Source organism: Phyllostomus discolor, chromosome 7 (genome assembly GCF_004126475.2).
Source record: "Phyllostomus discolor isolate MPI-MPIP mPhyDis1 chromosome 7, mPhyDis1.pri.v3, whole genome shotgun sequence".
Lineage (NCBI taxonomy): Eukaryota > Metazoa > Chordata > Mammalia > Chiroptera > Phyllostomidae > Phyllostomus > Phyllostomus discolor.
Window position 1 is genome coordinate 55,305,427 of NC_040909.2, and position 13,467 is coordinate 55,318,893.

A 13,467-nucleotide genomic window follows, 5' to 3' on the forward strand; every position below is an offset into this window, starting at 1 on the left:
TCAGCCCTTGGAGAGAGCAGTTTATAGGTATTTTTGAGCATTTTTAAGTTAATCAATTTTACTAATTTTAAAGGTTTTAGGAATTTAGACTCTGCATTGTATACAATCTTGTAAGAATGAAGATGTTTTTCCTGGTCTCACCTGCACCTGTGTAAGACGTGGTAGCTGAGGTTAGTTAGCCACATTAGAAAGCAACAATAATGCAAGACAATTTATTGAACATGAAAAAGGTGCTTTTTTATTTTTTAAGATTTTATTTATTTATTTTAGAGAGGGGAAGGGAAGGAGAAAGATAGGGAGAGAAACATCAATGTGTGGTTGTCTTTCGTGCACGCCCCCCACCCCCCGCTGGGGACGTGGCCTGCAACCCAGGCATGTGCCCTAGACTGGGAATTGAACCAGTGACCCTTTCATTCTCAGGCCTGCGCTCACTCCGCTGAGCCACACCAGCCAGGGTGAAAGAGGTGCTTTTGAGGTTAGGTTCCATTTATTACAGAAGTGACATCAGTTCTTTCACCATAAAAATTGTGAATTGCAGTGGCTGCTCCCTGTATGATGTTTGGGAAAAGTGGGTTTTCTCCTCTTCCCCAGATATGTTAAACTGTGGCTTCTGCAGGAGAAGAAAAGGGGCTTTGACATTTTTATTTGTCACTGATGGTTTTTCAAAATCAAATGTTCCATGGCTACTGGTTCCCCATGTTTAATGTGTGAGGATGGATATAACTGAACGCAGTAACCTAGCTGTCAGTCCCTTCGCAGGCTTTCCATCTTCCAAGATAACTGAAGTGGTCACGAACTTCTGTCCTTTAAAATCCACATTATTCTGAAACCTACAAGTACTTTTAAAAATCTAGTGTTCCCAACCTGGGGGTGTTGTTTTGAAGTAACAAACTTGAATAATATTTTTGCTGTGATTATTAATGAAGCCTTATGTACATATTATCACTTATAAATTATATTTACTGTATCATATTACTTATTCTCTTAGACTTTCATTGTATATAGCTTCTTAATTCAGAAATTAGCACATGAAATTAATCTGTTTATAGAGCATGTTAAAAGGGTTTATCCAAATGTGCATATTGTCAAACACAAATGTTCTTATAAATGCTTTTCTCTGGAAATTAGAAAATCTAACTTTCTAATAAAGCGTTACAAAACTAAATGTTGCTGCTAACCAGTAGCTTGGAAATCTAGAAATGATAGTAGTTAAATACATTTTAGTGATGGGAAGGTCGCTGGCTTCAGCAGGGTGCCAGCATATCAAAGGGATTTCAACCTGCAGTTTAAAACCCTTGGGATTAAACCAACCTTGTTGGCATATTTTATTTATACAAAGATAGTCTCTGAAGGAGATTCATTGGTCTTTTGACTATAATGAAGCACTTTCTTTCTTGACTTTATTGTCTCATAAATGAAAAGATATTTCTTTTTATGGCAGGAAATAAAATGTTCCAATCTCCTTGACACTCCTTGCATTCTAAGAGTCTAGACAAAAATCTACTTGTGTCCTAACTCAAGAACTGAAGTCTCGATAATGTTCTTTTATTTCACATTTGCTTTATCTTCCTAAGTTGATACTAGCCCAGAGAGAGGCCTGAGCTTGGCTTTGGAGGCTGAGAGGGCAGACAAGAAGTGCATCGAGTTCCTAAATTGGAGATCTGTTCGACGGAGGAGTGGTTAACAGTACCTGATAATAGCCCAGTCCTGGGACTTGAGGTTGGGGGGAAAGTCTGTCAAGATTTGACTTCATCCAAGTATTGTGCTGGGACTTCACAAGTTCTCCTTGCCCACAGACAGATTTGATTGGAATTTGGAATAGGATTTGAGGGAACTGCTATGGATTAAATGAACTTTACAGAGATTGGTCACAGAGTGAGTGACAAGCCCCTGTGGAATCTTAGTGGTAATTACATATGTACCCACACACTGCCAGAGTAAGCAGGCAGGAATATATTTAAACAGACCTTAAGCCACTTAACCTAAGCAGCTAAGCATCTGGGCCGGTAGGCTGTATGCTGTAACACTTGATGTACCTGGCATCATCAAGCAGACCAGAGCACCAGTGCGAGCTTTCCAGGTAACTGAAGCTTACCCTCAAAGCTAAAGCGATTCACTTCAATCCTTTTTGTCGGAAAGTTTATTTTAAATGTGTTGTGTTGTATGGTTCTCTTTCCTCTCAAACCATGTATTTTTAATTTAAGGTCTGGAGAAGTCCTATAATGTGGAAGAAGCCAACTTGGGAGTCAGCTTTGGCCCTATTACTTGATAATGACAGTGGACCTTGGCCAAGCTCCTTGGTCTCTCTTAGCCCATTTTCCCATCTCTAAGTGGAGGTAACCATAGCCCCTAGGTCTTGGGCGGCAGGGGGTGGCAGGTCATACATGTAAAGGAACTAGCACCTAATAGTAAATCATAGTTATTATGCATGTACTAAAAGCCCAGTGCTCCTATAAGTACTTACATTATCTAGTTTACTTTTTGTAACACTCTGTGAATTAGGTGCTGTCGTTATTCCCATTTTATAGTTGAAGAAGGGGAGTCACACAGAGGTGAAGTCACACCACCAGGCGGTCTGGCTCCAGTGTTTGCATTCACACCATTGCCTCTGGGAGCCTGGTACTCAGGGAGTACCCCACCACTGCAGCTGACAGAATGACAGCTGCACAATTTTACTGTCTTGCAGGCCAAAGGGCCCACCCCACAGCAGTGTCCTGTGGTGGCTGTTCAGGCACAGCCTCGGGTGCTGGTTTTTCCTTTTGGATATCAAACCAAAACTGCAGACAAGAAAGCTTAGTTTTTCCATTTTTCTTTATTAGTCTGTTATTCCTTAAGATTAAGGGAAAGCAGAATTAGCATATGCAAGGAGGCTGGAAGCATAGGCAAAGTCTGGGTGCTTTCCCTCTGCTGGCTCTGAGTATGTAAGTACAACAGAGACCTAACCACAGGTTTTCGAAACAACCTTTTTCTGTGTTCAGATACATTTTTCCCTATTTCCCGCAGTGTTGCATTTGAGGCCATTGTTATTCAGCTCTTTTCCTCCTAAAATCTCTTGGCTTTGATACTTTCTTCTCAGGAGGTATTCACCCTCTTTGAATGCTCTGCTTTTGGTACCTACAAACCAGAGATTAATTTCAGGTTTCAGCAGGAGTGAAACACAAACATTTGGCTGTGGATTTGCCAGAATAAAAAACCTCTTACCTACAGAATTTAATCCCAACCACAAAAGGCTAAAACCTTAGAATGAAGTATAAATATAATTTACTAACAAGCAGCCCACTTTTCAGATACTGATTCATGGGGTGATTTAGTGATAACTGTAGTGGTCCCTTCTTTTTTTCTTTTTTTTTTCTTTTTTTTTTTTCACCTAATTTAATACACCTTGGTTATCTGAAAACTCTGTAAGTAAAAATTTTGGCACAGAATTACAAAGCAACATTTTGTCAGATTAACTGAGCTATTCTATTTCCTCACCTTTCCTTGAAACTGTGGTGCTTTAAGAGTGAATCAGTGCATAGGAGCACAGGCTTTCGGTTCAGTATACACCAGGATTCAAATCTCAGCTCTGCCTTGGCTTCCTTATGTGTGATATGAGGATAACAGTGTGCCCTTTAACTAGTTCTTACAAAGATAAATATATGAAAAGCATATAGTGCAGTCCCTAGCAACCAGTAAGGGCTTAATAAATGATGGCTCTCTTCTCTTTATACCGACTGTCACTAGACTGTCTTTCATCATAGAGTAACAAACTCCCATCTAGCCTGTGGTCAGTGAGAACATTTTCACTTGGATTCCAGCTTTTTTTGTCTTTGCCCACCCCCCATCACCATTCCATCAAAGACATGCATTCTCACTTGAGTTATCAGGTCCATCCTTTGGTGACACTTATCATCCTCACTGTGTGGTTACACAGTGTCCCTGCATTCACTATGTCACCTTCCTCACTTCTCCAGTATGCAGCTTGCCCTTGGGCAGAGACCCACCCCTTCTCTAGTATCTGGCTGAGTCCTAGGTGCTCAGTCAACGCCTCATCCAGGGGTTTCCCCTTCACCCTTCCCTAGGCCATACCTGTTCTTTCTGAGCCAGAGCACTCTTGATGTTGGATCGGTGGCCAGCTTTTGCAGCCACACTCCAGCCTTCAGTTAGTATATCTGAGCTTCTATCTCAACTATAAGTTGAGCATGAAAATCTTACATGTTAATGCATGTACATAAAAGAGCACTGGTCCATCATTACACTGCTAATACTCTGTGTATTTGTTAACAAAACTCAGATGTTTAGATGGAAATAGCGTCTTACAGATGGATAGCTTCTTAAAACACAGGGTCTGTCCAGATGAAGATTGAGCAGTGCAGGTCTATGATGATGTCCTAATTGCTTGGCCTTCTGCTAGATACAGCAATTGTATTTTACCTGACTCGTGTTGAAAGAAATGTAATAGAAAACACTATGTAAGAGGAAAACTAATATGGCTTCTAATTAGTCTTAGCCTTATATTCATCTTACTATTGAGAAAAAAAGATTTATGACCCCCCAGTTTCATTTATCTTGATTAATGTGGGTAGCTGATGGTGGTCAGTACAGCATGCATGTTTGGTGTGTGTGCATCTGTCTGTCTGCTCATTTTATGGCATTACTGGTGGTGCCCGGAAACCCAGAGGGGCGTGGTCAGACTTCCTTGAACAAGGAAGCAAGTTGGAGAGACTGGTGAGTCATGTATTGCCATGATTAGCATGCGAGCTCTGCTGGATTTCTGCTGCATCTAGCCATGGGGGTAGCAGGCAGACTGTTCTCTGGGCATGTGTGGCTTTAGCTTGGATATTACACTTGAGCACTTTGCAGGAAAAAATAATAAATTGTTAACATTAAAGTATGTTTTTAATGACTTAAGGTGGGCTGTGACCTTTAAAATGCTATGGCTTGTACCATGTGGAATAAAGTAGCTTTAAAGCTGTTTTTTTTTCTTATTTTGAACTAGAGTCCATGTGCTTAATCATGGCACCATAGCTTTATTAGGAATGTACAGTTCTAAACTATCATCATGAAATAAATGTTGTCTGCAAGCTATTACATTATTAACAATGACACACTGCCCTTGGAAACAGGAGAGGCGCTGGGGTCTTCATCCTGGGGGGGTCTGTGGAACTGGGTTGTGCTCCATTGCACTTATTGTGCCTCTTGTTTGAAGAGGAATTTATTCTTGGGTTAATCTTTTTTTCAGAATCTCCAATTTTGTACATATTAACCCCTTTTTCACCCTAAGATAATTTCTTTGCCATTTGATCATTATTTTAGAATTTGCTTACTTCTGAACATTTTAAGTGAACTGATCAGATAATTTTGGAAATTTTTCTCCAACTGTGCATTCTGCTAAATATTCTGGGGAAACATTTTGGCTCTGCTTACTTTGTTAATGCTGGTTACATCATTACAGAGCTATAGATTTCTTGGGCGTGCAAAATGATTGCATATTCATGAACATCTTCAATCCTGAAATATTTGTAAATAACTTGGCAATTTTTTCATAAGGTGGCCTATTAAAATGATTAGGTCTTTAATTTGTTCACACAGAAAGAATTTGTGCACACAGAGCACCACCTATTTGATAAGTAACACTGCTACGCTAGGCAATTTGGATTATGAACATATAAATCACCTTCCTTAAACAAAATATAAGAGATGCTATTTTCCGCTTAAGAATGATTCAAGTTTGAAAATGTCAATAGATGCAAAAAGCCACCCTAGAGCTTTGCTCTCTCGAAAGAAAGAGGAGGAATGACATAGTCAATGTTAACTGTCACCAGATGAAGGGAAATCAGATTGTCAGGCCTGGATCTATAACATTCTTGCCAAAGTAGGACCTCATTTACACATACAGATCTTCATACCCTTTGCTAAGAAAAGCATCTGTGGCAGTTTAGATGTTTGTGCGTTTGCCAAGGATCTTTCACTCTGAATAAAGTAAATGTCATGTCTGTTGTTTATCTCGCATTCAGCAGAGTATTTTTAAAAGGAAATATTTGTGGGGGAGGGAAGAGGTTGGGGAGCTCGTTAGTGGGGTGTGGCCGTTTTACAGCAGTACTCAAGTATCATATCAGATCAGATAAAGCCGCAGAAAACCTACTTGGGACACATGAACTGCGATAGTCCTTGTGAAGTGACAACACTAATAAATCGGAATATGGAGTCTTCCTGAAGCTATACCTAGTCTGTCAACACCAAAAAAATCCAGTTATTTGAGCCAAACTGATTATTTGGCATCATGTGGACACAGCTGTCTTGAACTGAAATTTTGAACACTTAAACATAGATGGCATTGTCCCTGAAGCCAGCTGGTAAAATGGCATCTATCTGTAACGGTGTATAAAGATTGCTTAGACATCAAAGACTGGAAATAGAACATAATTGCTCCAACTATGAACTGGACCCTATTGAATAGCAATTTAAAAAAAACAAAAACAAAAACCCTAGGTTGTGATAAAATTTCTTGACAAATAGTTACCCTCAATGAGATCAGACTTTTGGTTAAGGGTATAATATGATCATTTAACTATGTAAATTGCCTTGAATATAAAAATAGACATAATTTTTTTATGATGAACCTTTTTTAAAATACCTATTTAACCTAGCTCATAGGCATTCAAAATCATAATGAGATACTGATATAAAATAAATGCTGATGCTTGTCTTGAAGACATCTGTTTTAGGTGATACAATTATATCACTCTTTTCAAAAATCAAATATTTGTCTTCCATCATCCCTTAAGAGTGTTATTTGTTTAGTGAAAGTGGACTGTGTGACTCTGAATATCATTTTATTCCCACAGATGACATGGAAGCCATTCCTGTCAAACAGTTTGTGAAACACATCGGTGAGCTCTATTCTAATAACCAGCATGGGTTCTCTGAGGATTTTGAGGTATGTTTTAAAATGAAATTTCCAGAGACCTAACTCTTATTTTGCAGGGATTTTTGTAAATTGGAAATGAATTTACTTAATGCATAACAATGAGGAGAGTGGTGATTTTTTCCCTTACACTTATAATTTTAACAGGCATTCTTTTCAAATAAAACTTAGGTTGCACATGTCCTGAACATGCACTCCTATGAAAGAACAGGCTTAGCAGTGGGAAAAAAAAAGGCAAATTCAGGGTCTTCATATTCATTGTAATTGGGACAGCAGCCATAATACAGAGGAGAGGGATCGTTATCCCGCGTCATTTCCAGGGTATACAAGGTGTGGTGGGGACAGCAGATCTGAAGTTTGAGGAGCATGATGCTGGCTTCACCATAATGAGCTTTGTTATCCTTGAGCCAGTCACTTCATCTCTGACCACTGGTGTCCTCATTTCTAAAGTGGTACCTGTGATGCCTACCTTCTAAAGTTGTTGGGAAAAGTGAATGATTACTTTAATCTTTGCAACTGCTGGGTTCCCAGTGAAGCCCATGCAGAGGTTGATTGCTGTTGTTGTCACAATTATTACTCCTTGGAGACAAGACTTGGGTTAACACAGCCTCCTAGTTCTAAGAACTGGCTGGCATGTAGGAAACAAGGTAGAGAGCAGCTCACAGCCCCCTGCCAGCTCTGGGTTCCCTGCCAGTTCCATAGTGACAGGGCGTCAATGAGGAGCTATTAAACAGACTGCCCTTTTCGTCACTGAGGCGCTTCAAGAAGGCACATCTCTGGCAGCAGGAGTTGTGCAGAGGAGGCCAAGTTTTCATGGCAGCTCAGCTGTCTTCTAGCTTTCTGGGTAAATCAGTTCCTTTCTCTGTCTCATTTCCACTTGAAAATGGAAATGATGATGATGATGATGATGATGATGAAGCAGCTAACCTGTCCACCTCTTTTTGCAAAATTGGTTATGAGGGTCCAAATGACATGATGGAAAGTGAGCACTTTGAGATTCTCTAAAGCAGCAGTCCCCAACCTTTTTGGCTCCAAAGACCAGTTTCGTGCAAGATAATATTTCCATGTACCAGAGTTGGGGGGGTGATTTCAGGATGATTCGAGTGCATTACATACAAGCTCACCTCCTGCTGTGTGGCCCAGTTCCTAACAGGCCTGGACCAGTACTGGTCTGCAGTCCAGTTTTGGGACTTCTGCTCTAGAGCCATACATACAGCTGGGAGGTGCAGTTATTTGCATGGAGAGTGAGGAATAAAAAACAAGGCCAAAAGCCCCCATCTCCATGCAAAATTTCTGAGTCCCCAACAGCCATCACAAAGGCAATTATATTGACAACTCATGTTAAATAAAGTATTTCTCTTAGTTTTTTATTTGTTTTTGTTTTTTTGAGCAGAATCAAAGCAAAGGTGGTAGAGTGAAAGAACCCTCTGATTTATCATGCAAAGTCATGTTTAAAGTAACAAATAAAAACATGTCAAGTATTTAACGTGCCTATTAGATGCTAACCAAAAAAGGTGCCTATTCCACTACAAAGAACATGGTTTAAAGTCAAACATTTTGTATTCATGAGGACAGCAACTGTGTGTGGTGTTAAAGTGATTTAGTTCAATTGACTGTTGGCTGGATGACTGAGCAAGAATATTGAGGCATTTAACTATGTTGATAGTATTCAGGACAAACATTTATCCTCTAGAGAACAGAATTTGATCAGGATGATCAAATGCAACTCCAGTTTCTCAATTATTTATGATTTGAGATCCCAGTGCTATTCATCACAGCTGGTTTTGACACCATTTAATTATTCAAAATAATCAGCTACACCTCTGTAAACTTGATCTGACTTAAAATGGGCTTTGCTGCATCAGAATAATGCCTGTTAACAAGTCCTGTGCATCTGTACCCTGTTTCTATCAAAACAGCAACAACAACAAAACCTACTGTGGCCATAAGCCTTTGTAGCCTATATTGAACTTCAGAGTTTAAATGTTACTGGCTGGTAGTTAGGGAAGGAAATGGGGGTGGGGGACAGTGGGGCGGGAGGCATTGTTCTCCTGATGTCATTTCACGATCAGGTTTGAAAGGGTGGAAATCAGAGCTATTCAGAATGGGAAGAATATCCTTTCTTCTGCTTCAGAATGGCGTGGCTGCAACGTGAAGTGGGGAATGAGACAGTATCAAATCTCACTAATGCACTGTCATCTTCTCATATAGGGAAAGTCTGAAGTATTTAAAAACAGTAGTATTTTTGCCTTTTGGTGGCTCTGCTAAAAAGGAAAATTGGTAACAGTCTATATAAAACAGTATTAAGGCTGTTTTATAAACAAGAGAGTGTGATAGGTATAAAAGGAAGGTCAGGGAAACAGATCTTGTGTGATTTAAAAAAACCACAAACAAAACATTCATTATGTTAAGAGACTAGTAACCTTGGCCCCAGATGTCAGATCTCTCTATGTGGAATAGTAATTGATCGATGGCCCGTGCATACTTACCTCCTCAGTAGCACCCCATGACAGGTGGCACTTTACTGTTCCCATTTTACAGATGAGGAAACTTGACCCAGGAGAAAACTAAGGCTTTGGGTGGCTTCATTTTGAAAAGATAGAAACAGGTGTTCAGACCAGGACTGTCTGAAGCCAGCACACACGTTTAACCTTAACCCCCTCCAGACTTTCAGTAGAGGAGTGTCCTGTAATGAGCTGAAGTCAGAAGGAGAAAATCCAAGGTTAGCTGTGATTGTCTAAAACTGATCATGCTGCTGATGGGCCAACACTTGCCTTGACAATAAAAACAGGGTGGGGGACAGCCAAAATTAAGGAGCTGCCACTAAGAATGTTGGAAGTCCATTACATAACCTTTTTGGTTTAGAGCCTTCCCAGAATGCTGAGAATCTGACCTATAAAAATCTGAATAAAGCTCTAAAATTAAAGAACTAATCTTAAAATCATAGAAAATACCACTTAACAGTTGATATTTGGCTACTAAGAGGAAATAAAACAATTCACCTACCAGTTATGAGTACCTTATAGCCTCTGGAAATAATATAAAGTACAAGGGTGAATTAAAGACTCTGCCCTCAAGTTCTTTGCTGGGGCGAGGTCGGAGGGCACACCAGTGAAATAGAGGGCAAAGCAAAGTGAGTACTAACACAGACCCAGCATTCTAGGAGAGTGCAGAGGAGAGGGCCCCCTCTGAACTTTGATTGGGTAGCTCATCAAAACTTCTATTTGCCCCATCATGTTTAAAAATCATGGATGGATGTGAAAAAAATTTTGGTGAATAACTCACTTTCTCAGAACTTTGCTGCTTGGAAGAGAATGAGAAAAATGATTGACTGGTAATTTTGAGTCTTTGTGTAGAGGTGATGTTGAAAGCAAGCCTTTTGCCCTTGTCCAATAAATTTTGGAGCCTGTGAAAGCTGGAGACATTATACCTCTAGCAGATTTTGCAGTCACTGGAAATAACATCAGCCGTCATCTCAGGATGGCATTCGATTACTCTGTTCCCTTGGCTACCTAAGCTGACTTCAACCACCAGAGTCTTCCCCAGCCTCCTTGTCATAATACAGGAGGCTTCCAAAGGCACCTTGCTAGCATAATCTTTCAAAAAGAGGGAGCTTGAGGCTCTGGCATTGGCAGAATTAACAGGCAGGGTCAAGAGCATCACAAGATTAAAGACTGAGGCCAGAGGTCCAGTACCCCTTGGCAGGATCCTTTGGGGTGTCGCCTGTGTTGCAATTAACTCCAGCTGAGCTAAATTTGGGCCATTTGCTCATTTTAAATCAAGAGAGCAAAGCTGTGTCCACCTGAGCCCATGCACTGAGGGACCAATGGCCACAAGCACTTTATGTAGGATGCAGAGTTCATGTTGCCCGTGACACATAATGGGGAACAGAGGCGTGATGCTGCATGCAGACTGCCAGCTGCAAGGTGGCAGAAAATGAACCTGCAGAGTTTCCAGAGCCATAGTGACAAAATGCCAGTATGGATCTTAAATGGCTTGAAGATAAATGTTTTTAAACCCTTATTGTGAAGAAAATCATGGTTGGTTAAGATGGAGTTTTTATGAAAAGTGAGACAAAAGTGAGTTAGGCAAAGTTCACAGATTGTATAAAAAAGATAATGTTATTTTATAGACCTGTGGCAGGTAATAGGCACTGTGATGTATACTCCAAAGATGGGGTCGTGTGCTGGAGTGGTGAGGCAGGGATTTCTGATAGAGACACCTGGATTTGGAGGGAAGAAGACAGGCATTCAGAGCTAGGGAAATAGCAAGGAAGCAAAGGGCACAGAATGAAAACTTTGGGATTGGGAAGGGTGTTGGTGAAAGATAGGTTGGGAACCTGAAAGGCTGGCTAAAGAATTTAGAATCTATCTATAGGTTTCTGAGCAAGACAATAACAAAGTCAGAACAGCATTTGAAGAAAATCAGTGTGGCAGCAGTTGTAGCCTGAGCAGAGAACTGACGCAGGAAGATGCAGTGCAACCAGCATCCGGCAAGGGGCTGCCCTGAGTCTGACAGTGCGAGCGCTGGGCTGTCCTCAGGACTGAAATTTGTCAGTCTTCTGTAGAACTCTCCCTGTAATGCCATTTAGGCTGCCCGAACTCAGGCACTAAGAATATTACACATACTCGGCCTAACACTTGGTCACCAGGTCAAAATATTTCTTCTCAGCTTGTTTTGTAAAGCTGAATAGTAATCCAAAAGATTTCTAGACGTACTTTTGTTCAATTATTTGTTCATACTGAGCCACAGAACAGCAGGACAGTAAGTCTCCACGTGCCCTTGGACAGCGTCTCGCCATCACGTCCAGGCAAAAGGAGATTTAGCCCAAGGAAAAATATATCAACTTTAGTGTTTTTGTTCATTTTTAAAGTTGTACTGTATTTTAAATCGCTTGTCTTCACTCCACCGTCTTCTGTGGTTGTGTGCCTCTTAGTCTTAAGAATACTCATTTTGAGAATTCCATCTTTGTTATATAGACAGTAAAATACAAACAAACTTAAATCTGAAACTATCAGAGTGCTAACTAGGTAACTTTACCATACATACTCCATCAGCCAGTGTCACTTTGAATGTTGTGACACCTATTAAAATCACATTAACTTTGAAATGCCATTTCTGATGGAAAAAGGCCACCCCAGGATCAGATGATATTATCAGCATCTAAATGAGCCAAGCAGCACTGCAAGGAATTACAGATGACATTATCATCAACAGGACAGAATCAGAAGGCCTTAGGCAAACCTCCTGGGTTCTATAAAATCAGATTTAACATTATTTATGACTATTCTTTGTTTTCTGTCATTCACATAATTGGAAAAGGGAAATAGAAGTGACAGATCAGACCGAGGGTTTTAGATAACAGAAAGTTTGATTGGCCGTATTGAATGACTGCTTTAAACAGTGCAGACAGCTCCTCCCAAAGCAGTCTTGGTCAATTGCATTATATTATAATAGGGGCTCAACCTTAGTCCGTAACTAGGGTGGTCAGATTTACACAGTGGAGAAAAATATCAGTAAACAAAGCGAATCTCAAACTAAAGTACTAAAAGCTAGAATCTCTCCTCGCAAGATATTTCAGCAACTCAGCCCTCAAGAGGTATATGCCAAAGGTCTGACCTTTAAAATCCAGCAACAAAGGATGCCAGCTTATTTCAAGGATTTGTGTATAGATTGCATTAGTGTCTTCCATTTTCAGAATTTTCTGCCCTCATAGTATTCAAAAGCGTATACCTCAGGCTTTCAGGGCAATTCTGAAAGGCTAGTTCCGCAAACACACACTTGTGGCTAGGTTTGCTTATGTTCTTGTTGCTATTAAGATCTTACCTCAGGGCTCTGTGCCCAGCACTTTATCTTGTTTTAGGGGGAAGAGCCAAAGACAGCCTTAGGCCCCTTTAATCTAGCATTTGCCAAACCATAGGTTATAAACCATTAGAATAGAAAATATCAGAGTTTATCACATTTAGTAAGAGTAAAGAAATGGTAAGAATTGTCCTGAAAAACACACTTTCCCCAGAGAGGTATGTTGAATTAAAGCCTGTGGGACTTTTTTTCTTTTCTTTTTTTTTTTAATGGACAACTGGGAAGGCCTACAACTATGAAAAATTCAGTCTTCAGCATCCAAGAAACAGGAGTCCTTAAATATGGTTTCTTTGACTAGATTGCACCCTTTTGTTTTTATACCCCAAATTCTCCAATTAAAGTGAGTTCCTCCTTGGAGAGAACAGAGGACTCCTCGCTGCGAAGTAGTCTGTGAATATAAAAGACAGCCAGTTCCTTGTGTTCATTATGCCTGATGTAAATGCTGTGGAAAACATCCCTAATTGCTAAGCAACTCCTTTGTGAAAAAAACGTCTGCATGCTCCTAAACTCTGTTACATCTGCTACGTGTAAAACTTTTCTCCTGATAATTTTGTGTCACTTTGCTCCTGGTCTTTGTAGCAGCTGTGCACTCCTAATGACTTCCCTTATTAGTCAGCTCCAGTACTTTCTTGGGTTTGAAGCATACAGTTTAGAAAAATTTGACTTTTCAGCACCCTTATTTTAGGCTAATGGATAAC

The 13,467-nt window shown here is 40.2% G+C and overlaps 1 protein-coding gene across 3 annotated transcripts in view; it reads left to right on the top strand.

Annotated features, from left to right (window-relative positions):
- The window catches only part of PTPRG (protein tyrosine phosphatase receptor type G), a 708,699-nt gene that overhangs the window by 659,003 nt on the left and 36,229 nt on the right, over positions 1-13,467 (top strand). For all 3 annotated transcript variants that reach the window (XM_036031526.1, XM_028518657.2, XM_028518659.2), the window contains one exon: positions 6,828-6,919. In XM_036031526.1, coding sequence (XP_035887419.1) covers positions 6,828-6,919 — 92 coding nt within the window. The remainder of the gene's footprint in view (positions 1-6,827; positions 6,920-13,467) is intronic.